Source organism: Trachypithecus francoisi, unplaced genomic scaffold (genome assembly GCF_009764315.1).
Source record: "Trachypithecus francoisi isolate TF-2019V2 unplaced genomic scaffold, Tfra_2.0 Lachesis_group1, whole genome shotgun sequence".
NCBI classification, from domain to species: domain Eukaryota; kingdom Metazoa; phylum Chordata; class Mammalia; order Primates; family Cercopithecidae; genus Trachypithecus; species Trachypithecus francoisi.
In genome coordinates this window covers 180030166-180056794 of record NW_022681454.1, presented here as the reverse complement: position 1 = coordinate 180056794, position 26629 = coordinate 180030166, and the positions used below count along the sequence as shown (strand labels likewise).

The following is a 26629-nucleotide window of genomic DNA, read 5'->3' as shown; positions in this document are numbered from 1 at the left end:
CCTGGGCATCCCAAAGTGTGGGGATTACAGGGGTGAGCCACCATGCCTGGCCATTAATGTTATTGGATACAGTGGGTACGCAGCTCCTGGCAGCAATGAACCTCCAAAGGCAACACCTCTGATCACGATGCTCCGGCCTTTCCAGGGCTTCTTTCGGCATCAGTCTCTTTCCTACCCAAATTATACCTGGAAGTAGATATCTAGTCCCACTGGTCCTCACACATTCTAATATCCCTATGCCCGAAGCAATGACAGTTCTGCTACTCTTGTCAAAGGAAGCACGGTGCCGCTCAGACTGCACAGACGTCTCCTCCGCCCGTTATTTCCATCACCTGCACACAGCTGTGCTCCTCCCTAAAAGAACTAATTCACATTTCTTGCTCTATACGTAGAAGAGATTTCATGGCAAGTCGTGGGATCTTCACTTCCCACGCAACCCTCACCTTTCCCTCAACTCCACCAGTCAGAAAATAACCACAGTCTCTCTAGGTCTGCCCTCTTGTTCAAATTGATATGAAAATATCATCCAGTACAATTCTGCTGTCCACCTTCTTACATACGCTACATACCAGTGTCATTCAAAGGAGCCTGGAGTTTTATTAAGGCGATATCATGATTCCCTTCTGAGATTCTATAGTTTTGGTGAATAATAATCTCTTTGATTTGTGAGAAAGGTGTTTCTTTTGTAATGTCTGACAGATTTAAAATGCCACTATAAACGCGCCAAACATCCGGTAAGGGAAGCCTAGGAGAGAAAAAGAAACCCTATTTGGAACTGGGAAGGCCTTCCTTCGATACTGGCCCTTTTTCCTATCACTCTCTTTCCACGAGAACTGGGAAGGAAACACTGCATAGGACGTAGTTTCTCCTACGCAATTCCTCCTATGGGTCGTTTTTCATCACCCATAGCGGCAGACGTGAATCTCTGAAGATTCTATTTAACAAACTGAGAAGTGTACATGTATGTAATTGTATCATGCGTACTTACTGCAAGCGAGAACACCAAGAATGTTGCTGTCCCGTTTTTGAGAGACACTGTCGTGGGAAGAGACTAGCAATTGATCATGGAAAAATTAAGCTCATTCACCAAAGCTGCACCTCATTGCTCCATTAAATTCAGAACTATCAAGAAGTCAGACTGATCTTCTAATGCTCTTCTAATTAGGCAGAGTAGGAGGACTTTAGTGTTGTTTAAAATATCTCTATACGGCTGGGCACAGTGGCTCACACCGATAATCCCAGCACTTCGGGAGGCCGAGGCGGGTGGATCACTTGAGGCCAGGAGTTTAAGACCAGCCTGACCAACATGGTGAAACGCCGTCTCTACTAAAAATACAAAAATTTGTCAGGCGTGGTGGTGCATGCCTGTAATCCCAGCTACTCAGGAGGATGAGGCAGGAGAATCACTTGAACCTGGGAGGCGGAGGCTGCAGTGAGCCAAGATCCTGCCACTGCACTCCAGCCTGGGTGACAGAGTGAGATTCCATCTCAATAAATAAATAAATAAATAAATAAAATATTAAAATAAAGTGTGCGTGTGTGTGTGCGTGCATATATATATAAGTATGAACATTTAAATTGATTCTTTAAAAGATGAATACATACTAAGAACATCCAAAATTATGATCTAAAGCAAAGCCTAGATCTGTGCAGATCTAGAAATCTTTATCATCACCAAGTGGTGCAAGGCATGTGTGCACAATATTCTAGCAAAAATAATGGAGATATCATGTGCAAAGGGGCCTTTTTTTTAAAAAATGAAATCATTGTACTTTTATGTCTATTATCTCTTACAAATTTACAATACTGAGCCTTCAAGAATGAAAATTCCTGGTCTCAAATTGGAGTGCATTTAGTAAAAAAGACACCTACTGTTTCCCATCTTGGGCCTTTTCTTCCAGGTCAACCACCTTTAAACCACATGCAAGATCATGTATGGCAGAGCCCCTTCACAGTGACAAGGTGGAGGGGTCTTGCTCCACCCACGTGTACCACCAACTGCTATATTTTGGTGGCTGTATGTTTAATCCTAGTACACAGCATCTAAGCATGAATTTCACTAAAACAAAAACATTTTGTGTTTATTTTTTAGAAAAATCAAGTGTCTTCTAGTATTTCTTTTGCTTTTTCATATGCTTTGTCAATTTCTACATTTCTTATTGAATATAGAAATCATAATTTACATTTGTTGAGCAGTGTTCATGTTCTACATACAGTACTAAGCATTTTAAATGTGTCACTTAATCCTCCCAATAATCTTACAAATTAGGTACTATTATTATTTATATTTTAGATAAAATAAAGCTCAGAGAGATTTACAAATCTCCTAGGGCCACACCTCTAATAAGCAGCAAAGCTGTCACTCAAACCATGTTTTGTCTAACTCCAAAGCCTCAGTGTTTTAAGACTTACCTAACATGTCTACTATTTGACCAATAAAACTGAATAGATCAAATTATATATGTTGAAATATACGGAGTACAAAACTCTCACTTTAAAAAATTATTATTAGTATATTTATGAATCAAAAAGCAAGAAGTAACATTTCTATGGGCCTGAGAAATAAGTCTTTGAAGAACACATCAGGGATTGGTGGTGGGTGGTGGTGGGATTGGTGGTGGGATTGGTGGTGGGTGGTGGTGGGATTGGTGGTGGGATTGGTAGTGGGTAGTGGGATTGGTGGTGGGATTGGTGGTGGGTGGTGGTGGGATTGGTGGTGGGATTGGTGGTGGGTGGTAGGATTGATGGTGGGATTGGTGGTGGGTGGTGGTGGGATTGGTGGTGGGATTGGTGGTGGGATTGGTAGTGGGTGGTGGGATTGGTGATGGGATTGGTGGTGGGTGGTGGTGGGATTGGTGGTGGGTGGTGGTGGGATGGTGGTGGGATTGTGGTGGTGGTGGTGGGTGGTGGTGGGATGGTGGTGGGATTGGTGGTGGGTGGTAGGATTGGTGGGGTGGTGGTGGGTGGTGGGATTGGTGGTGGTGGTGGTGGTGGTGGTGGTGGTAGGATGGTGGTGGGATTGTGGTGGGTGGTGGTGGGATTGTGGTGGGTGGTGGATTGGTGGGTGGTGGTGGTGGGATTGGGGTGGTGGTAGGATGGTGGTGGGATTGTGGTGGGATTGGTGGTGGGTGATGGGATTGGTGGTGGGATGGTGGTGGGTGGTGGGATTGGCAGTGGGATTGGTGGTGGGTGGTGGTGGGATTGGTGGTGGATTGGTGGTGGGATTGGTGGGGGTGGTGGGATTGGTGGTGGTGGGATTGGTGGTGGGATTGGTGGTGGGATTGGTGGTGGGTGATGGGATTGGTGGTGGGTGGTGGTGGGATTGGTGGTGGGATTGGTGGTGGGTGGTGGATTGGTGGTGGATTGGTGGTGGGTGGTAGGATTGGTGGTGGGATTGTGGTGGGATTGGTGGTGGGTGGTAGGATGGTGGGATTGGTGGGATTGGTGGTGGGATTGGTGGGATTGGTGGGATTGGTGGTGGGATTGGTGGTGGGATTGGTGGGATTGGTGGTGGGTGGTAGGATTGGTGGTGGGATTGGTGGTGGGATTGGTGGTGGGGGATTGGTGGGGGTGGTGGTGGGATTGGTGGTGGGATTGGTGTGGTGGTGGGATTGTGGTGGGTGGTGGTAGGATTGGTGGTGGGATGGTGGTGGGTGGTGGAGGGATTGGTGGTGGGATTGGTGGAGGGATTGGTGATGGGATTGGTGGTGGGTGGTGGTGGGATTGGGGGGTGGTGGTGGGATGGTGGTGGGTGGTGGTGGACTGGTGGTGGGATTGGTGGAGGGATTGGTGGTGGTATTGGTGGTGGGTGGTGGTGGGATGGTGGTGGGATTGGTGATGGGATGGTGGTGGGTGGGTGGTGGTGGATTGGTGGTGGGATGGTGGGTGGTGGAGGGATTGGTGGTGGGATTGGTGGTGGGTGGTGGTGGGATTGGTGGTGGGTGGTGGTGGGATTGGTGGTGGATTGGTGATGGGATTGGTGGTGGGGTGGTGGGATTGGTGGTGGATTGGTGGGTGGTTGTGGGATTGGTGGTGGGTGGTGGTGGGACTGGTGGTGGGACTGGTGGTGGGATTGGTGGAGGGATTGGTGGTGGGATTGGTGGTGGGTGGTGGTGGGATTGGTGGTGGGGTGGTGGGATTGGTGGTGGGATTGGTGGTAGGATTGGTGGTGGGTGGTGGTAGGATTGGTGGTGGGTGGTGGTGGGATTGGTGGTGGGATTGGTGGTAGGATTGGTGGTGGGTGGTGGTAGGATTGGTGGTGGGTGGTGGTGGGATTGGTGGAGGGATTGGTGGTGGGTGGTGGTAGGATTGGTGGTGGGTGGTGGTGGGATTGGTGGTGGGATTGGTGGTAGGATTGGTGGTGGGGGTGGTGGGATTGGTGGTGGGTGGTGGTGGGATTGGTGGAGGGATTGGTGGTGGGTGGTGGTAGGATTGGTGGTGGGATTGGTGGTGGGATTGGTGGTAGGATTGGTGGTGGGTGGTGGTGGGATTGGTGGTGGGATTGGTGGTGGGTGGTGGTGGTGGGATTGGTGGTGGGATTGGTGGTGGGTGGTGGTGGGATTGGTGGTGGGATTGGTGGTGGGATTGGTGGTGGGATTGGTGGAGGGATTGGTAGTAGGATTGGTGGTGGGTGTGGTAGGATTGGTGGTGGGTGGTGGTGGGATTGGTGGTGGGATTGGCGGTGGGATTGGTGTGTGGGTGGTGGTGGGATTGGTGGTGGGATTGGTGGTGGGATTGGTGGTGGGTGGTGGTGGGATTGGTGGTGGGATTGGTGATAGGATTGGTGGTGGGTGGTGGTAGGATTGGTGGTGGGGGGGTGGTGGTGGGATGGTGGGGATTGGTGGTGGGGGTGGTGGTAGGATTGGTGGTGGAATTGGTGGTGGGATTGGTGGTGGGTGGTGGTGGGATTGGTGGTGGGATTGGTGGTGGGTGGTTTTGGGATTGGTGGTGGGATTGGTGGTGGGTGGTGGTGGGATTGGTGGTGGGATTGGTGGTGGGATTGGTGGTGGGATTGGTGGAGGGATTGGGAGGATGGTGGTGGGACTGGTGGGTGGTGGTGGGATGGTGGTGGGATTGGGGGTGGTGGTGGGATGGTGGTGGGATTGGTGGTGGGTGGTGGTGGGATTGGTGGTGGGTGGTGGTGGGATTGGTGCAGGGATTGGTGATGGGATTGGTGGTGGATGGTAGGATTGGTGGTGGGATTGGTGGTGGATGGTAGGATTGGTGGTGGGATTGGTGGTGGGATTGGTGGAGGGATTGGTGATGGGATTGGTGGTGGGTGGTGGTGAGATTGGTGGTGGGATTGGTGGTTGGTGGTGGGATTGGTGGAGGGATTGGTGATGGGATTGGTGGTGGGATTGGTGGGTGGTGGTGGGATTGGTGGTGGGATTGGTGGAGGGATTGGTGGTGGGATTGGTGGTGGGTGGTGGGATTGGTGGTGGGATTGGTGGTGGGTGGTGGTGGGATTGGTGGAGGGATTGGTGATGGGATTGGTGGTGGGTGGTAGGATTGGTGGTGGGATTGGTGGTGGGATTGGTGGTGGGATTGGTGGAGGGATTGGTGATGGGTTTGTTGGTGGGTGGTGGTGGGATTGGTGGTGGGATTGGTTGGTGGTGGTGGGATTGGTGGAGGGATTGGTGATGGGATTGGTGTTGGGATTGGTGGAGGGATTGGTGATGGGATTGGTGGTGGGTGGTGGTGGGATTGGTGGTGGGATTGGTGGTGGGATTGGTGGAGGGATTGGTGATGGGATTGGTGGAGGGATTGGTGATGGGATTGGTGGTGGGATTGGTGGTGGGATTGGTGGAGGGATTGGTGGGTGGTGGTGGGATTGGTGGTGGGATTGGTGGAGGGATTGGTGATGGGATTGGTGGTGGGATTGGTGGTGGGATTGGTGGTGGGATTGGTGAGGATTGGTGGTGGATGGTGGAGGGATGGTGATGGGATTGGTGATGGGATTGGTGGGGATTGGTGGTGATTGGTGGAGGGATGGTGATGGATTGTGGTGGGTGGTGGTGGGATTGGTGGAGGGATTGGTGATGGGATTGGTGGTGGGATTAGTGGTGGGATTGGTGGTGGGATTGGTGATGGGATATGTGGTGGGATTGGTGGTGGGATTGGTGGAGGGATTGGTGATGGGATTGGTGGTGGGATTGGTGGTGGGTGGTGGGTTGGAGGAGTAGTGTATTGTGTTCGTTTCTCTTTCTGTGGGAGAATACCCACCCAGGGCTATCAGTCTGTACAGAGACCACACTCTGTTATGATGGTCAGACTGGTCAGTGCTTGGACTCTGCTAGTTAAATGTTGTGAATACCATCCTGCTTTAACACGTCTCTATTCATAAAGTCACATGACGGTGAAGCAGCTCATCATAGACCCTTCAAAATGAAAAGTCAGGGTAAGACTCTGGATGAGATACATCCAACACTTACCCATCAAAGCAGTGGGCAGCAGTGAGGACCCACTGGTGTCCTATGAGTGACCCTCCACACAGGTGCCTCTGAGCCATCAGCTTCACCTGCAGGCTCACCTGCCAGGGCCACTCTCCCCAAGAAGAGTTTGTTCCTCCAACAATGCGTGAGCTTGTTTTTGTTGTGCAGACTGAAACGAGAGTGTTGACGCTAATGGTTGGAATTAGAAGTGAATCAAAGTCCCTTCTAACCAAGGAGAACAAGACACAGAATTCCTTAAGACTAAGCACACTATCAACATGACAGACATCCCTTACAGTTCCACGAAAAAGTGAGGTTACTCACCAGAGCGGTCCCCAGTGTTACACAATCTCAAAGAGTAACCAGAGCTCCCTTGTGTCCCATATGTAATCCTAGTTGGAGAACCATCCGAAGATAATCTTAAGAAACACTTACACCTAGATGAAATGAACAGTAGAAAGAGTAAACTTTCACTGGAGGAAAAAGAATATGAAATGATCAGGAAAAATAAAATGTCCCTTACTTCTCCTCCTTACAGTCTTCTGGGACTAAAGAATAAGTGAAAAACTGACAGCGAATCATCTTTGTACAAGTCTCTTGGCAAACATTCACTCCTTTAACGAAAGTCACGTTCAATTCTTCTCCTCCAAAGTCAACTCCCGGGTAAATTTTAGAATGGCAGGGTTCTGTGTCAATTATAAACACGAAAAGATACCAAATGAGAAAAGCAATGAACGACATTTACACAAGTTTCTGTTACCTTGTGGATTGTTTCAACACTGTTGCTGTTAAGTCACGAAATATGTTACGTTTTATGTAATATTATTATTGAATCACATTACCAGGTAAGGTTCTTTTGCAGGTTAAAAGGCTGTATCCAGATGTGGTGTTTTCTTGAGGAGTAGAGGAAGTTGGTGCGCCACTTTCAGATGTTTTAAGAAAACAAACATTTCTGTTTTTTTTAAAAAAAGCAAGAGAGAAAGAAAAAAATTTGCGTTAAAGGTATTAGGCAAATACAAAAGCAGCTCACACCCAAAAAGCAACTTGGCAAATTTTATTCTTTTGGGAAACTCTCTTCCAAGTAAATCTGACTACAGGACTCTAATAAATTGCAGAGATTAAATGTAAATCAAACCACATCGCCCTCTGGAGAAAACTAATAGGCACAGACAACCTGAAGAGAGGACAATGACGAAGTTCTACCTTCTAACTGGGAAAAACAAACAAACAAAAAAATCAAAAAACAAATTCTGGGAGTTTATGCTGCTGATGATATTCCACAACTAGGCACCCTTCTCTTAGCTCCATGCTGTGTGTAGAAGAGGGTGGGTTATCTGAGATAAAGAGAGTGAGACAGAGCCTTGAGCAGAATAAACAGAGCTCTAGTTTCTGAAACAAAGAGAAGCAGCAACAAGCTTAAGGGATATTCTGCCAGCGAGTGGCTTTTACTCCAAGCTAATAGCAAACATGAAGATCATGTTTTCAATCTTCATTCAAAGGCGTCAGGTCCTTCTTTGTTCTCATGGCTATTGCTTCCTGGATTCAATGGTAACGTGTTTTGTTTTGTTTTTTTTTTTGTTTGTTTTTGAGACAGAGCCTGGCTCTGTGGCCCAGGCTGGAGTGAGTGGCGCGATCTCGGCTCACTGCAAGCTCCGCCTCCCGGGTTCACGCCATTCTCCTGCCTCAGCCTCCCGAGTAGCTGGGACTACAGGCGCCGCCACCTCGCCCGGCTCATTTTTTGTATTTTTAGTAGAGACGGGGTTTCACTGTGTTAGCCATGATGGTCTCGATCTCCTGACCTCGTGATCCGCCCGCCTCGGCCTCCCAAAGTGCTGGGATCACAGGCGTGAGCCACCACGCCCGGCCAGTAACGTGTTTTAAAGTAAGAGAAGATAGGCAGAGAAGTCTGCTAATCTCTTAACTAATCTGCACCTGGCAGAAAAGTACCTACTTAAACTGCAGATCCAAGTGTTTTGAGGGAAATGAACGAAACTTTTAAAAACTCAGACTCTAAAATAAATCTGATGAAAGTACAGCAGCAAGTGCTAGCCATGCATACTCGCCTTTGTGACTCGATCTTCCATGCATTCGTATAGAACGTAAAGAAGAGGCAATTGGGATGATAGGTGCAGATGGTTCGACACACAAAAGCATCTGGAGTGAGAACTCTGGCAACATCCACATCTGAGAAGGCAAGATGCTGGAAGATGTTCATGTGACAACCTGTGAACTCAGAGACAGATGTTCCTTAGGAAATGACACGATGCTAAATTTGCTTGTATTTTGTCATCATAATTAAGGAAATTATGACTATTTATATTATTCATGGTACTAAACATCCTAAGTGAAAAAATGTCCTTTAAAATACCTCCAAACTGTTTGCCATTTAGAGGAAGGCAAAACGGGTCCAACTCTAAGGGGCAAATTCCTATGTCAGAGAAATAAAAGCTGTGCTCCCAGCTCCAGTCACCACGGTTGCCAAATGTTTGCATTACTCAGCATGTGTTTATGTTTCCTTTCTATTACTCTGCCTCTGAGGCCTTAGGAATGTGAGGGGTTTTTGTTGTTGTATTTTCTTGAATATTATAAAAAATTCTTTAATAAGAAGTGATTAACAAAAATGCCTTGTGCCCATTAAAATTAGAACAGGAGACAATCCACTTTTATTAACATTACATTAATATGATCTTATATCTTAGTTTTATTTTAGTTGTGTTCCTATCGTTTATGTAGTTTACTAAATTTGATAACACATAATTCTATTGATACTCATTGGTCTACAGATTCAATGCACTCTCTATCAAAATCCTGCTGCCTTTTTGTTGCAGAAATTGACAAGCAACCTACAATTCATATGGAAATGCAAAAGATCCGGAATAACCAAAGTAATCTTGAAAAAGAACAAAATAAAAGCACTCAGACTGTCTGAGTTCAAAACTGACTACAAAGTTATGGTAATCAAGACTGTGTGTAACTGGCATTAGGACAGACAAATAGGTCAATGGGATAGAACTGATGGTCTAAAAATAAACTCTTACATTTATAGAAAATTGATTTTGAAAAGGGTTTCAAGACAATGGAATAACTGAATATCCACATACAAGAATTAAGTTGGATTCCTATTTTACACCATATACAAAGTTTAATTTAAAATGCATTAAATGCTTAAATGTAAGAGCTAAAGCTATAAACCTCTAAGAACAAATCATAAGCAAAAATCTTCATAACCATGAATTAGGTTTTGGCATATTAGGTAAAGCACATGCAAGAATAAACCAGACTGGATTTCATCAAGTTTACAAACTTTTGCGCTTCAGAGAACACCATCAGTAAAGTGAAAAGATGACCTGCAGATGCACAGAAATTTTTGCCAATAATATATGTTACAAGAGTGTAGTATCCAGAGTATATAAAGAGTTCATACAACTCAACAATGAAAACAAAATAACCCAATTATTTTTAATGGCTAAAGGATTTAAACAGAGATTTCCCCAAATAATTTATTCAAATTGATAATAAGCACATGAAAATATACACAACATTATTAGTCATTAGGGAAATACATATCAAAACCACAGTGAGGCACCACTTCACACTGCCTAGAAAGGCAATAATAAAAAAAAAACATAACAAGTGTTGTTAAGGTTGCGGAGAGATTGAAGCACTCAGTTGTTGCTGGTAAGAATGTAAAATTGTGTAGCTGCTCTCAAAAATAGTTTGGCAGTTCATCAAAAAGTTAAACATGGAGTTACTGTTTGATCCAACAATTTTAATCCTAAGTATATACATAAGAGAATTTAAAATGCATGCCTACACAAAAACTGTTGTCCATTGCAGCATTATTCATAAGAGGCAAAAAAAAAAAAAAAAAAAAAAAAAATCCAGAAACAACTCAAATGTTCATCAAACTAAGTATATAAACAAAATATGGTTTATTCATACAATAGAATATTATTTAGTCCTAAATAGGAACAAAGTACTGATATATGCTAGAATATGAATGAGCCTTGAAAACACTCCAGATGAAAAAAGCTAGATGCAAAATGTGCTGCATTGCATGATTCCATTTATGTAAAATGTCCCGAAGAGTCAAGTCCACAGACATGGAAAGTAGATTAGCGGTTGCCAGGGAATTGGAGGAGTAGGGAATGGAGAAAGACTGCCAATGGATACAGTCTTCTTCAGTGGTAATAAAAATGTTCTGGAACTAGATAGTGGTGATTCTTGTGCAGTCAGGTGGATATACTACAAACCACTGCGTTTACACTTTCAAAGGGTTAATTTTATGTTATCTAAATTATATATCAAACATTTTAAATCTACTATGAAAAAATAATATATGCTATATTAAAATACCAAACTTGATAGAGGGAATTCATGTAAAACAGACACATTATTTATATACATAAGAATTCAATTTTCTTGATATTTTCAGCAGCTTCATAGTGGATTCTCAAACATTCTTCAAGTCTTCTTATAAAGTGCTATTAAACCCCATTTTTTCCAATGTGTATGTATGATTCTAAGAACTTCACATTTATCCATGTTAAATGTCAGGTCTCTGAGCCCAAGCCTGCACACATACATCCAGATGGCCTGAAGTAACTGAAGAATGACAAAAGAAGTGAAAATGGCCGGTTCCTGACTTCACTGATGACATCACCTTGTGAAATTCCTTCTCCTGGCTCAGAAGCTCACCCACGGAGCACCTTGTGACCCCCGACCCTGCCCGTCAGAGAACAACCCCTTTGCCTGTAATTTTCTATTACCCACCCAAATCCTATAAAACGGCCCACCCCATCTCCCTTCGCTGACTCTTTTTCTGACTCAGCCCAGCTGCACCCAGGTGATTAAAAAGCTTTATTGCTCACACAAAGCCTGTTTAGTGGTCTCTTCACACGGGCGCACATGACATTTGGTGCCGTGACACAGATTGGGGGGCCTCCCTTGGGAGATCAATCCCCGTCCTCCTGCTCTTTGCTCTGTGAGAAAGATCTACATACGACCTCTGGTCCACAGACCAACCAGCCCAAGGAACATCTCACAGAGTTTAAATCGGGTAAACGGCCCCTTTTTACTCTCTTATCCAACCTCTCTCACTATCCCTCAACCTCTTTCTCCTTTTAATCTTGGCGCCATCCTTCAATCTCTCCCTTCTCTTAATTTCAATTCATTTCATTTTCTGGTAGAGACAGAGGAGACGCGTTTTATCTGTGAACCCAAAACTCTGGCGCCAGTCATGGACTCGGGAAGACAGTCTTCCCTTGGCGTTTAATCACTACAGGGACACCCGCTTGATTATGCGCCCATGTTTCAGAGGTGTCTGGTCACCGCAGGGATGCCTGCCTTGATCCTTCACCCTTAGTGGCAAGCACCACTTTCCTGGGGGGCAAGCACCCCCCCCACCCCTTCTCTCCATGTCTCTACCCTCTCTTTTCTCTGGGCTTGCCTCCTTCACTATAGGCAACTTTCCACCCTCCACTCCTCCTCTGTGTTCTCAAGAACTTAAAACCTCTTCAACTCACACCTGACCTAAAACCTAAACACCTTATTTTCTTCTGCAATGCCTCTTAACCCCAATACAAACTTGACAATGGTTCCAAATAGCCAGAAAACGGCACTTGCAATGTTTCCATCCTACAAGATCTAGATAATTCTTGTTGTAAAATGGGCGAACGGTCTGAGCTGCCTGACGTCCGGGCATTCTTTTACACATCAGTCCCTCCCTAGTCTTTGTTCCCAATGCAACTCATCCCAAATCTTCCTTCCTTCCCTCCCGCCTGTACCCTCAATCCCAACCCCAAACGCTACTGAGTCTTTCCAATCTTCCTTTTCTATGGACCCATCTGACCTCTCCCCTCCTCCCCAGGCTACTCCTCGCCAGACTGAGCCAGGTCCCAATTCTCCCTCAGCCTCCGCTCCTCCACCCTATAATCCTTCTATCACCTCCCCTCCTCGCACCCGGTCCGGCTTCACACCCGGCCCTTCTCACCTGCCCAACAATTTCCTCCTAAAGAGGTGGCTGGAGCTAAAGGCATAGTCAAGATTAATGCTCCTTCTTCTTTATGTGACCTTCTCCCAAATCAGTTAGCGTTTTGGCTCTTTTTCACCAAATATAAAATCCTAGCCCAGTTCATGGCTCATTTGACAGCAACCCTGAGACGCTTTACAGCCCTAGACCCAGAAGGGCCAGAAAGCCGTCTTATTCTCAATATGCATTTTATCACCCAGTCAGCTCCTGACATTAAAAAAAAAAAAAACCTCCAAAAATTAGATTCCAGCCCTCAAACCCCACAGCAGGACTTAATTAACCTTGCCTTCAAGGTGTACAATAATACAGTAGAGGCAGACAAGTAGCAACTTATTTCTGAGTTGCAATTCCTTGCCTCTGCTGTGAGACAAAACCCAGCCACATCTCCAGCACACAAAAACTTCAAAATGGCTAAGCTGCAGTGGCCAAGCATTCCTACAGGACCTCCTGCATCAGGATCTTGCTTCAAGTGCCAGAAATCTGGCCACTGGGCCAAGGAATGCCTGCAGCCCCGGATTCCTCCTAAGCCGTGTCCCATCTTTGTGGGACCTCAGTGGAAATCGGACTCTCCAACTCACCCAGCAGCCACTCCCAGAGCCCCTGGAACTCTGACCCAAGGCTCTCTGACTGACTCCTTCCCAGATCTTCTCGGCTTAGCAGCTGAAAAGCTGCCTGATCGCCTCAGAAGCCTCCTGGACCATCACAGATGCTTTGGGCAACTCTTACAGTGGAGGGCAAGTCTGTCCCCTTCTTAATTAATACAGCTGCTACGCACTCCACATTACGTTCTTTGCAAGGGCCTGTTTCCCTTGCTCCCATAACTATTGTGAGTATTGACGGCCAGGCTTCTAAATCTCTTAAAACTCCCCAACTCTGGTGCCAACTTGGACAACATTCTTTTATGCACTCCTTTTTAGTTATCCCCACCTACTCAGTTCCCTTATTAGGTTGAGGCATTTTAACTAAATTATCTGCTTCCCTGACTGTTCCTAGGCCACACAGCCACACCTCATTGCCACCCTTGTCCCCAAAGCCTCCTTCACATCCTCCCCTTGTATGTCCCCACCTTCATCCATAAGTGTAGGTTACCTCTGCTCCCTCCTTGGTGACTGATCATGCACCCCTTACCATCCCATTAAAACCTAATCACCCTTACCCTGCCCAACGCCACTATTCCATCCCACAGCACACGTTAAAAGGATTAAAGCCTGTTATTACTCACCTGTTACAGCATGGCCTTTTAAAGCCTATAAACACTCTTTACAATTCCCCCATTTTACCTGTCCAAAAAACCAGACAAGCCTTACAGGTTAGTTCAGGATCTGTGCCTTATCAACCAAATTATCTTGCCTATCCACCCAGTGGATATATACTCTCCTATCCTCAATACCTCCCTCCACAACCCCTCCATAACTCATTTTTCTGTTCTGGATCTCAGACATGCTTTCTTTACTATCCTTTGCACCCTTCATCCCAGCCTCTCTTTGCTTTCACTTGGACTGACCCTGACACCCATCAGGCTCAGCAAATTACCTGGGCTGTACTGCTGCAAGGCTTCACAGACAGCACCCATTACTTCAGTCAAGCCCAAATTTCTTCCTCATCCATTACCTGTCTCGACATAATTCTTCATGAGAACACACGTGCTCTCCCTGCTGATCGTGTCTGGCTAATCTCCCAAGCCCCAACCCCTTCTACAAAACAACAACTCCTTTTCTTCCTAGGCATTGTTAAGTACTTCTGCCTTTGGATACCTAGTTTTACCATCCTGACTAAACCATTACATAAACTCACAAAAGCGAACCTAGCTGACCCCATAGATCCTAAATCCTTTAGCCACTCATCCTGCCATTCCTTAAAAACAGCACTAGAGGCTGCTCCCACACTAGCTCTCCCTAACTCATTCCAACCCTTTTCATTACACACAGCCAAAGTACAGGGCTGTGCAGTCAAATTCTTACACAAAAGCCAGGACCTCGCCCTGTAGCCTTTCTGTCCAAACAACTTGACCTTACTGTTTTAGGCTGGCCCCCATCGCCATGGCTGTATCTCTCTTATCCACCTGACATCCACTCCATTTCCCCATATTTCCGTCTTTCCTATTCCTCACCCTGATCACACTTGGTTTATTGACGGCAGTTCCACCAGGCCTAATTGCCACTCACCAGCAAAGGCAGGCTATGCTATAATATCTTCCATATTTATCATTGAGGCTACTACCCTGCACCCCTCCACTACCTCTCAGCAAGCCAAACTCATTGTCTTAACTTACCTCTCAGCAAGCCAAACTCATTGCCTTAACTCAGGCCCTCACTCTTGCAAAGGGACTATGTGTCAATATTTACACTGACTCTAAATATGCCTTCCATATCCTGCACCACTATGCTATTATATGGGCTGAAAGAGGTTTCCTCACTATGCAAGGGTCCTCTATCATTAATACCTTTTTAATAAAAACTCTTCTCGAGGCCACTTTACTTCCAAAGGAAGCTAGAGTCATTCACTGCAAGGGCCATCAAAAGGCATCAGATCCCATTGCTCAAGGCAACACCCATGCTGATAAGGTAGCTATAAAAGCAGCTACCATTCCAACTTCTGTCCCTCACGGCCAGTTTTTCCTCCCTTTCATCGGTTACTCCCATCTACTCCCACATTGAAACTTCCACCTATCAATCTCTTCCCACACAAGGCAAATAGTTCTTGGACCAAGGTAAATATCTCCTTCCAGCCTCACAGGCCCATTCTATTCTGTCGTCATTTTGTAACCTCTTCCATGTAGGTTACAAGCCACTAGCCTGCCTCTTAAAACCTCTCTTTTCCTTTCCATTGTGGAAATCTATCCTCTAGGAAATCACTTCTCAGTGTTCCATCTGCTATTCTACTACTACTCAGGGATTGTTCAGGCCCCCTCCCTTCCCTACACATCAAGCTTGGGGATTTGCACCTGCAGAGGACTGGCAAATTGACTTTACTCACATGCCCCGAGTCAGGAAACTAAAATACCTCTTGGTCTGGGTAGACACTTTCACTGGATGGGTAGAGGCCTTTCCCACAGGGTCTGAGAAGGCCACCGTGGTCATTTCTTCCCTTCTGTAAAACATAATTCCTTGGTTTGGCCTTCCCACCTCTATACAATCTGATAATGGACCGGCCTTTATTAGTCAAATCACCCAAGCAGTTTCTCAGGCTTTTAGTAGTCAGTAAAACCTTCATACACCTTACTGTCCTCAATCTTCAGGAAAGGTAGAATGGACTAATGGTCTTTTAAAAATACACCTCACCAAGCTCAGCCTCCAACTTAAAAAGGAGGACTCTGTCAAGGATAGAGCCCAAAAACTCACCAACCAAGCAACTAATTATGCTGAATCCCCTTAGGCACTCTCTAATTAGATGTCCTGGGTCCTCCCAATTCTCAGTCCTTTAATACCTGTTTTTCTCCTTCTCTTATTCAGACCTTGTGTCTTCCGTTTAGTTTCTCAATTCATACAAAACCATATCCACGTCATCACCAATCATTCTATATGACAAATGCTCCCACTAACAACCCCACAATATCACCCCTTACCACAAAATCTTCCTTCAGCTTAATCTCTCCCACTCTAGGTTCCCACGCCACCCCAATCCTGCTGGAAGCAGCCCTGAGAAACATCACCCGTTATCTCTCCATACCACCCCCAAAATTTTTGCCACCCCAACACTTTACCTCTATTTCATTTCATTTTTCTTATTAATATGAGAAGACAGGAATGTCAGGCCTCTGGGACTAAGCCTGAACACATACATCCAGATGGCCTGAAATAACTGAAGAATGACAAAAGAAGTGAAAATGGCCGGTTCCTGCCTTAACTGGTGACATTACCTTGTGAAATTCCTTCTCCTGGCTCAGAAGCTCTCCCACTGAGCACCTTCTGATCCCCCCCTCCCCGCCCACCAGAGAACAACCCCTTTGACTGTAATTTTCCATTACCTACCCAAATCCTGTAAAATGGTCCCACCCCGTCTCCCTTCCCTGACTCTCTTTTTGGACTCAGCCTTCCTGCACCCAGGTGATTTAAAAGGTTTATCGCTCACACAAAGCCTGTTTGGTGGTCTCTTCACACAGATGCACGTGACATCAAATATATGCAATACTTCAGCCCAATGTCCTAATCTATTAAAATTGCTTTTACTTTGCTTTTCCTATCTAATTATGTTGGCACTATTTATAGATATTTTGGCCAAGCAACCAGTTGATTTCTAGGACATTCTCTATTTCAAGTATGCCATCTGGTTAGTCTCAGAACAGAAACCATGATGTTGCTCCCACTAATTGCAATTTCATCAACCAGGCTTTTTATCAGACTTTCTTCCCCAGCGGTGATAAAAATTTAAAAAAAACCACAAAACTTTTTTTTTCCAGTTTATGTTCTCCTACTTTTGGCTTGAAAAATATGTTTATCACCTCAATTGATAAATTAATAAGTCATATGGTAGATTTTCCATATCAGAATTGCAAATGGTTTTGTTAAATTCACTGGGGAGATGTGATTATCGTGACATCTCTCCAGATCTATGCAGGAAGATGGACCGCAAGAGAAGGAAATCTGTAAATATGATGAATTCATATGAGTTGAGAGGCAGGAGACTTTAAAACACCATTAAATCCATTAAAAAATCAAAATGGGGAGTGAGCAATGTGAAATCTGCATGACCCAAGGGTCAAGTTCTGGTTCAGCTCATCAGCTCTATGAACCCCGAGCACCTTCACTTCTGCCCTCCTTCTAGGACCTTAGGGGTTTTGTTTGTAAAATTAGAAAAATCCATGGTGAAACTAAGGACAAATCTGTAGTGATGACTACAGATGATCCCTAACTTATGAATCTCATCTGAGCAGTGAGGCCAGGAGACAGCCCTACTCCAGGCTGAGGAGGCACGTAGCTACTGGGTGTTCCCTGAGGAACGGGGAACATGTACTCAGTGAAAAGCCATGCCCTTAGCAGCTCAAAACACTGCCTGAAACAGCCAGATTTTTGTCAGTCTGTAAAGGCCATTTGATCAGATTAAATCACATGTGAACTCACTGCAATTTAACAAGAAAGCAAGTACAGAGATGAGCCATCCAGGGTGCTCTCCCAGGTGTGGACAGCAGCTGCGACAGCCCAGAACCACAGCATGAGCTTGCCTGTTCCCTGGGTAAGTGCAGCAAATCCTTCCAGCAGCAGTGCTGGGTACAGAATGGAGCATGCTTGCATCCAGTCCTGCCTCCTGGCAGCTTTCAAAAACTCTCCCAGAAAAAAATAATATGAACATTAAAATGACATCACCAGTACGTGTGAACCTGGCACACACCGTGGAGAAGGTGTGCTGTCGCAAAGAGGAGACAGAAAAATAGACACCTTGTAACCAACCTTCCCAATCTTCCACAGGGAAATCTTAGCCCAGCATCCAATACAGGCCCAGGCACAGAGCCAGCACCCAGTACTGCGGAGAACTGGCAGAAAGAGATTTGGTTTCAGTAACATCTTGTCATTAACATCCTGATATGCTAAATGAGGTGGAATGTCATGGCAATTTTTTGGATAATTCCATTGAAATTACCTTTATGTGTGACATGACAGAATGTTATTTCCCTCCCCCTGGTAGAGTCATTTCCCTAGATAGGGACACAACCAAGGAATGACCTTACAGTGTTGCTACAGTATCATTGTACCTATAACAGCATCACTGTACTAGGTTCCTCTAACTGCTGCTATAGGGGCATAACCACAAACTTAGTGGTTCAAAACAACACAAATTTATTATCTTACCATTCTAGAGATTGGGTGTTACTGGGCTAAAATCAAGACATCAGCAGGGCTTGTTCCTCCAGGATGCTCCACAGGGAAACTGTTTCCTCACCCTTTTCAACTTCTAGAGGCCACCTGCATTCCTTGGCTCATGGACCTTCATCTTCAAAGCCAGCAGTGTAACACCTTCAAATCTCTCTCTGGCTCTGACGCTTCTGCCTCTCTCTCTTTCTTATTAGCCTTGTGAGTACTCAACCCTGTGAGTACACTGGGCCCATCGAGAAAATTCAGAGTAAACTCCCCATCTCAAAGTCCTTAACTGAATCCCGTGGATAGAAACGCTTTTGCCAGCTATGGGAACACTTGCACAGGTACGGGGCCCAGCACAGGGACATCTCTGGGGCTCCTACTCCGCCTACTACAATCACAAGGTGAAGTGGTCCTACAATTACCAATTTCTGAAAGGGCACAGGGCTTCAGTGAGAATCCAGATTCCACGTTATTCAGCACCTTTATAGTGGTAGGTGTTCCTCCGGGACTGTGCTTTAATAGGCAAGTGTTCCTGAATGGGAAGAAAAGAGGTTACTTTGCTTCCTGCATTTTGAGGTGGAGGTAGCAGGCCAGGTAACATTTAGTATTCAAATGGACAGTGGAAAAAAACAATGACGCGGATAATGAGTGGGTTGGGGTTTGCAATATTAATCAAATGGACATCCTTCTCCGCACAAAGGGGTAAAGGGAAAGTTGGGGTGAGAATGAGGCAGGAGACACCATGACACTAAACCCTCATTCTATAAGCAAGGCCTATGTGTGGGGCAAATGGAACTTCAGGAAAAATGACACCAAAATTCACTTCAGGAAAGCGAAAAATGACACAGACTTCAGAAAATGACTTCAGCAACAATGACACCAAAATTGAGAAGAGCATGGAGTGATCGACAGTAAGACTGGGAAGGTGATAGAGAGGTGGGAAGGGGGCGGGTGATGCAAAGCTGCTTAGTTGGTACAATGTACGTGACTCCAGTGATGGATATACCAAAAGCCCAGACTTTACCACTGTACAGTACACCAAGGTAATAAAATTACACTTGTACCCCATATATCTATGCAAACAAAAATGAGATTTAAAAATTCACAAGTTAAAATCAAATTGTGACTAGCTCTACGAATGAAATAAACAGAGCTGAATGTGGCTTAAAAGAGAGTGCTCAGAAATGGCCCTTTGGAGGGGACGGTATCTGAGGAAAGACCTGAAAGAATCAGCCTTTGGAGAAGTGGTGGAAGAGGATGCCAGGTTTTGAAGATGGGGTACAATTACCTGCCAGGGGAAAAGAGCAGAGAAACAAATGAAATTAAATGAACTATTTAATTAAAAAATGAAGGGCCGGGCACAGTGGCTCATGCCTGTAATCCCAGCGCTTTGGGAGGCCGAGGTGGGTGGATCACGAGATCACGAGTTCCAGACCAGCCTGAGCAACATGGTAAAACTCCGTCTCTACTAAAAACACAAAAATTAGCTAGGTGTGGTAGTGGGTGCCTGTAGTCCTAGCTACATGGGAGGCTGAAGAAGGAGGATTGCCTGAAGCCAGGAAGCACAGGTTGCAGTGAGCCAAGATTGCGCCACTGCACTCCAGCCTCGGCAACACAGCAAGACTCCGTCTCAAAAAAAAAAGAAGATAAAAATATAAAATAGAATAAGTAAATAAGGAAAGTGGTCAGGAGTAAAAGCCCTGTTTGGTTTTTAGTTCGGGAACAAAAGAGATTATGAAGAACACAGTGAAATCCTGGGGGCACTAATATAAAGAACAAACACCATGAATTGTACTCACCGGTAGTCTGCATTGTGAAATGTTTGTGTGGCATATGAAAAAAATTGGCAGCGAATGTTATTGGTGCACCTTCTTTGGCATTCTTCAACACTGCTGACCTTAGATACATTAAAATTGACTCCTCTCATATCAATTCCTTTATAAATGTCTCGGTGGCAAGCTGTACAAGAAAAAGTACATAGAGCAAATACAGTCCATTTTCTTTCTAGAGGTAGATTAGATACCCACTACCATTTGGGCTGGTAGTTTAGAAGGATAACAGCCCAGTTTTGGCGATTGCTATATTAATTAAGGGATTTAAAATTTTAATTGTGTCCATAAATTATCAAACTCTGCTTGAAGTGAATACAATCCAATATTTTCCTTAAAGCACTAGCTTGGAAATTGGGTTACTTCGCTTCTTAAATTGCAAGATGCATGCAGCAATACAGGTAAATTTCACGTTGAAATTAACAATGAGCAGTAGGAAATAAACAAGGCAATAATAATGAGGACACTGATAATGTGTGCTGAGGTTTGCATTATTAAAGAAACTGATGTGCCTTTGACCTTTTGCATGGAATGAAGGAGCTTCTCTATCTCCCAGTGTTATTTCTCTGTTTTCAACTTCTCCTGTCTGACTACAAATGGCATCTGGATCAATCATTACAAAATATGGAGAGTTGTTGTTTATGCATGATGAAACCACTTCCATTCTTGCTTTAAAATAGTGTTAACTTCTATTTAAGCACCCTTTCCACTGAGATTTGTCTTACATGCAAAAGATATAGATAATTCTTTTCGCAGACAATGAAGCAAAATTAGGCTCTTTTCTTTTTAAATATTCAAATTTCTTAGTTAGACTTTTGGTTAAGGAAGTAATGTAAACCAGAAGTATAAACCATAAACTTTTTTAAAGTTTTATTCCCCAAGATTATGTGGAATAAGCCATCATCTATTACAGGTAACTTTCCACTCCTAAGAAGTATGGTTGAAGTCATAAAACTAAATTTAAGGGTGGGAAAGACAGAAAATATACAAACTGTCAGGAAAACTGTATGTTGAATTGGGTAGGGAGGTGGATTATTCACAGTGGTTCTTAAACACGGGAATTTGCAGACGGTAGAAATCTCTTTCCAATTTTTCTGCATGTGAGAAAAGAATAGGCTAAGAGTTGGGATGGGACTCTTACAAATAAAAACTTTTTAAGTGTTCATGTGAAAGCTCTAAATGCTTTTGACTAGAATTGTTCCTAAAAGTAGAGATTTTATGTACTTGGGAATAATTTTTCACTTTAAGATGATGAAGTTAGAAAAAAACATTAAAAGCAAGCTAAGTGAGTAACACTGAGTTGTTTTTTTTTTGTTTTTTTTTTTTTTGAGACGGAGTCTAGCTCTGTGGCCCGGGCTGGAGTGCAGTGGCCAGATCTCAGCTCACTGCAAGCTCCGCCTCCCGGGTTCACGCCATTCTCCTGCCTCAGCCTCCCGAGTAGCTGGGACTACAGGCACCGCCACCTTGCCCGGCTAATTGTTTGTATTTTTAGTAAAGACGGGGTTTCACCGTGTTAGCCAGGATGGTCTCGATCTCCTGACCTCGTGATCCACCCGTCTCGGCCTCCCAAAGTGCTGGGATTACAGGCTTGAGCCACCGCGCCCGGCCAACACTGAGTTTTAGAATACATTAACAATAACAGGAATATTGAGAAAGGCACAATATTACTTTTTCTTTAAATTTTGCTATAAGATACAACAATTGGAAACAGCACTTCCTTGAATACTTTATACCAAATTAGATTAACATACACATTGATCTTATAAAATAGGAAATGTACCCCACCTCAGGTAGACTACATCTATTACACTGGCTAAGTCAGGCCCATATTGATAACGAAGGCTTTGCATCCTTTGATAACTGGTTAAAATGCAAACAGCAGGCTCAAAGTGTGTATGTATTGAAGGGGTGATATCAATGAGGGAGGAAAGGATGACAAATTTAAAAACATCTGAAATTTGAACCTACAAAATTAATTGTGCATAATACAAATAAAACATGATGTATAGTCACACAAAGAATCACAGCACAGCTATTTTAAGATTCCGACAACCCATCAGTTGAATCTTTTCAGCACTTTTCACTTTCTGATCAGTCCCAGTCATGTTTAAGAAATAGTTCATTTGTCTTAAATGTATTAGGATAGCGTTGGAAATTATTTCCCAAGACATCAGTAGCTTCAGATGTAAAATCAAAGTTCTCTAGCATCCTAGTCCTCAAGTTTCCTTTAAGAAGTATTATTCTGGCCGGACGCGGTGGCTCAAGCCTGTAATCCCAGCACTTTGGGAGGCCGAGACGGGCGGATCACGAGGTCAGGAGATCGAGACCATCCTGGCTAACACGGTGAAACCCCATCTCTACTAAAAAATACAAAAAACTAGCCGGGCGAGGTGGCGGGCACCTGTAGTCCCAGCTACTCGGGAGGCTGAGGCAGGAGAATGGCGTAAACCCGGGAGGCGGAGCTTGCAGTGAGCTGAGATCCGGCCACTGCACTCCAGCCTGGGGGCAGAGCGAGATTCCATCTCAAAAAAAAAAAAAAAAAAAAAAAAAGAAGTATTATTCTTAGCAAGATTTGCAGAACTCAGTTCTTCGATTTGGGCCTAATGGTAGATCAGAGTTTCTTGATGTCAGCACTGTTGACATTTTGGGCCAGAAAATTATTTGCTGTGGAGGACTCTGCTCTGTGCCTTGTAGAAGGTTGGGCAGCGGCATTCCAACATTCTGGCCTCTTCTTAGTAAATGAAAGAGGCATTCTTAGTAAATGAGAGAGGCATTCTGGCCTCTACTTAGTAAATGCTAATAGCGCCCTCCCTAGTCATAGCAACCAAAAGTGTCTCCAGACATTGTCAAATGTCCCCTAACAGAAGAGACAAAAATCACTGCTGGTTGAGAATCACTGATATAAAAATTACCCTCACGTGAACCTGAGAGAGATGTTCCCTTGTGTTTCCTTAAAAATTCTTATCTGGAAATGAGGAGACACGATTATTTGGATTCATTTTGTGCAAATCTTACACTTGAGTGCTAACCTCATAAATAATAGAGGCTCATTAAGTATGTGTCGATTGATAAAGACAACAGAAGTGTCCAGATGAATATGGGTCCCTCTTTTGTGTCCAGAATACTGCCCCATCTTCTATCTTTATGAGTGATTCCTTCCAAAAGGCTGTAGCAGTACAAACTTTTAGCAAAAGCTGTTCTAAGGTAGATCCAATATTAACTCAAATGAAGCTAAGAAATTCGCAACTTACCACTTATTTGACGACCACATTGCTTTAAGGAATGTCCAGAAATTGCACCTGCTCGATGTACTTTTGGCAGGGTTCCTGTAACACTATCTTTCAAGAAGCAACCAAACCTGTTTTAAAAGTAGCTTTATTTAGGAAGTAGAACAATAAACATACATTGAGGAAATGTCTAGCATTTTCTTTTTTTTTCTTTTTTTTTTTTTTTGACAGAGTGAGATTCTGAAAAAAGAAAGAAAAGAAAAAAAAAGAAAAGGAAGGGAAGGGGAGGAAAGAAAGAAAGAGAGAGAGAGAAAGGAAGGAAGGAAGGAAGGAAGGAAGGAAGGAAGGAAGAAAGAAAGAAATGTCTAGCATTTTCTACACACTAACAAATAAAACCAGGAATAAGGGAAATAATACAGCTTCCCCAAAACTTGCTGGAAAGAACACTCTTAGAGGTAATTTTATAACATCCCCATAATATTTAACTTCAGCATTGCGTTTTCTTTACACTCACATTTTTTAAGTACAGGAAGTCAACCATATTGAAGAGTTAATGATTTTTCCTGTGTTCTTAAACTTTCAGGCAGCTATGTCCTTAATTGGTAATTATTTTTGCAAATACTTTCATTTACTTAAAAAATTAACTTAGTGATAAGAGCTGGATCTGCATATTGTGTGTTCATCTTGCTTATTAACTCCTTGTAGTCTGCACTTAATGAAAGACTTCTCTCTGGCTCAAATGTCAGCCTTCATGTTAATTTCATTATTTATAAGAATTCTAGAACCTACCTCCACTTTTAATATGATGATCCTCACATATAATCTGGGTTTTCTCTACAAGTTTAACATGTAGGATCAGAGAATGACTATCCAATTTCTAGTTCATAAACTCATGTAGAGTGAAGATGAGAAAAGAGTTATGAATATGGAAATGGGAACAACAAAGAAAAGCTTATTCTGGATATTAATCAAAATGAAAAAACATTAAGATGAAACTGTAGCTTGTGATTAATAAGCATCTCTCTGACGTAATAAAAATTGTAATTACAGCCGGGTGCAGTGGCTCACGCCTGTAATCCCAGCACTTTAGGAGGCAGAGGCAGTGGATCACGAGGTCAGGAGTTCAAGGCCAACCTGGCCAATATGGTGAAACCCCGTCTCTACTAAAAATACAAAAATTAGCCAGCTGTAGTGGTGCGTGCCTGTAATCCCAGCTACTTGGGAGGCTAAGGCAGGAGAATCGCTTGAACCTGGAAGGCGGAAGTTGCAGTGAGCCAAGAAAATCTCCAGTTAATAATACATATTCACACAAGCACAAGCACAGATGAACACACACATACCATACATAGCATCATGCCATAGGTGCCCAAACTGGCTCACTTTAGGTGTCATTCAGATCTGCCCTGTCCCAAAATCACAAGTTCTGGATCTTTCTCAATTATATTCTCCGCAAAATGCTTGTCTTACGTTATTTTCTTCGGACTGTGCTAGCCACTATTGTGATCACGGGTCACACAGTTAAGTCTGTTTCTTTATTCAGATGAAATGTTCGCCTGTTAGATGCTTTCTGGAGACAATCTCTTAGCCCAACGATGTTCAAGCATTTTGAGGCTTTGAATAGAAAATGACTAGTTTCTACTACTTTAAATAAACACAGTGATTGTTTGAAATGCAGATTTCTGGTTCCAAGAAACTTTGTTTCAGCAAATCTGGATTGTGGCCGAGGAATCTGCATCTGTAAGAACCACTTGAAGGGAGTTTGCTGAAGCTGGTCCTTGAACCCCGTCTGAGACAGAACTCTCAGTTATACTACATCTCTTTGCACAAAACTGATTCAGTTTAGAAAAATGGCTTCTCCAATAGTGAAATATCAACTTTTACCTTTTCTCCATGTCATTGATGGAACTTGCTGGAAGAAAACTGAATAGCAAACACCTTGGGTGGAATGTGCACATCATCTGGCAGTGCGGGGCGTTCGGGGTGTACATGGAAGCTACATCCCCACCTCTGAAGAAGGTGTTTTCGTATAGTTGAGTCAGACATCCTGTGATAGAACCATAAAAGTTAATTTGAGGTAATTCAAATAATAATTTTAATAAAAAGATATCTGTTGTCTTAACTTCTCCCACTGACTGACTAAGACCTGTATAATATAATTCTAATTATGCTGAGAAAATAAAATATATTAAGGCAACCATTTGAACAATGTAGAGTGTTATTTAATTTTCTGGGCACTTCTGTATTAAAAATTTGGCTTATTTTCATTAAATTGAACCATAATTTGCACATAAGTTATCCACAATAAAATAAAATCCTAACTTAGTTTTTCCCTGTTGCCTGACATGCTATGAAAATATCATGCCTTAAAAAGAATAATATTTGCTCTATTTTCAAAACACTTTTGTTACAAACATCTCCACCAGCTTCTCACAATTCTGTAAGTGAAGTTAGAAGCAGGCTTTGTTATCTGCATCTGGATTATGTTTTTTAAAAGAAAGTTAAATAACTGAACTCAGGGCACCCAGACTTGCCCAAGATCCACACAGTTAATGAAAATCCTGGGCCGGGCGCGGTGGCTCAAGCCTGTAATCCCAGCACTTTGGGAGGCCGAGACGGGCGGATCACGAGGTCAGGAGATCGAGACCATCCTGGCTAACATGGTGAAACCCCGTCTCTACTAAAAATACAAAAAACTAGCCGGGCGAGGTGGCGGGCGCCTGTAGTCCCAGCTACTTGGGAGGCTGAGGCAGGAGAATGGCGTGAACCCGGGAGGCGGAGCTTGCAGTGAGCCGAGATTGCGCCACTGCACTCCAGGCTGGGCGACAGAGCGAGACTCCACCTCAAAAAAAAAAAAAAAAAAGAAAATCCTGAACAGTCACCCAGCCCTGACTCCCAATCCTGTGTCCTTTTCTAGCATGCAATGCTAAATATTGTTCTGCATCTCAGTATGATTCAACCAAACTGACAATATTTTTTACTCATTTTTAAGATAGTTTAAGCAATTGCATGCATATGCTAAATTGAAAGTAAATTTTGAACTATTTGCTGTTTGGAATTATTCCCAGCTCTAAAATACACTGCACCCCACCTATTATTAGAGAATTAGGTGTCTTTACTACTTTAATTTGTAAGTTTGGAGTTACCTGGAAAGACTCTCTTCCAAGTCTGCTTAATGAGCTTTCCTGGTCAGGCAGCACATTCATTTTGACCATTAACCATGGCTATTCCGATGACAACCTGTCCATTCGCTGGGACATTAACCATGGCTACTCCGATGACAACCTGTCCATTTGCTGGGGCATTAACCATGGCTACT

The 26629-nt window shown here is 43.9% G+C and overlaps 1 protein-coding gene across 2 annotated transcripts in view; it reads right to left on the bottom strand.

Annotated features, from left to right (window-relative positions):
• The window catches only part of KLKB1 (kallikrein B1), a 33954-nt gene that overhangs the window by 3503 nt on the left and 3822 nt on the right, over positions 1-26629 (bottom strand). The window contains exons 3-12 of one of the 2 annotated variants that reach the window (XM_033215928.1): positions 25195-25357; positions 23338-23444; positions 20057-20216; positions 18680-18789; positions 8495-8654; positions 7274-7383; positions 6955-7117; positions 6756-6868; positions 6432-6600; positions 570-745 (exon numbers count right to left, since the gene is read on the bottom strand). In XM_033215928.1, coding sequence (XP_033071819.1) covers positions 570-745; positions 6432-6600; positions 6756-6868; positions 6955-7117; positions 7274-7383; positions 8495-8654; positions 18680-18789; positions 20057-20216; positions 23338-23444; positions 25195-25357 — 1431 coding nt within the window. Of the gene's footprint in view, positions 1-569; positions 746-6431; positions 6601-6755; positions 6869-6954; positions 7118-7273; positions 7397-8476; positions 8655-18679; positions 18790-20056; positions 20217-23337; positions 23445-25194; positions 25358-26629 lie in introns of those variants that run through there. The other variant, XM_033215929.1, reaches the window with a different exon arrangement.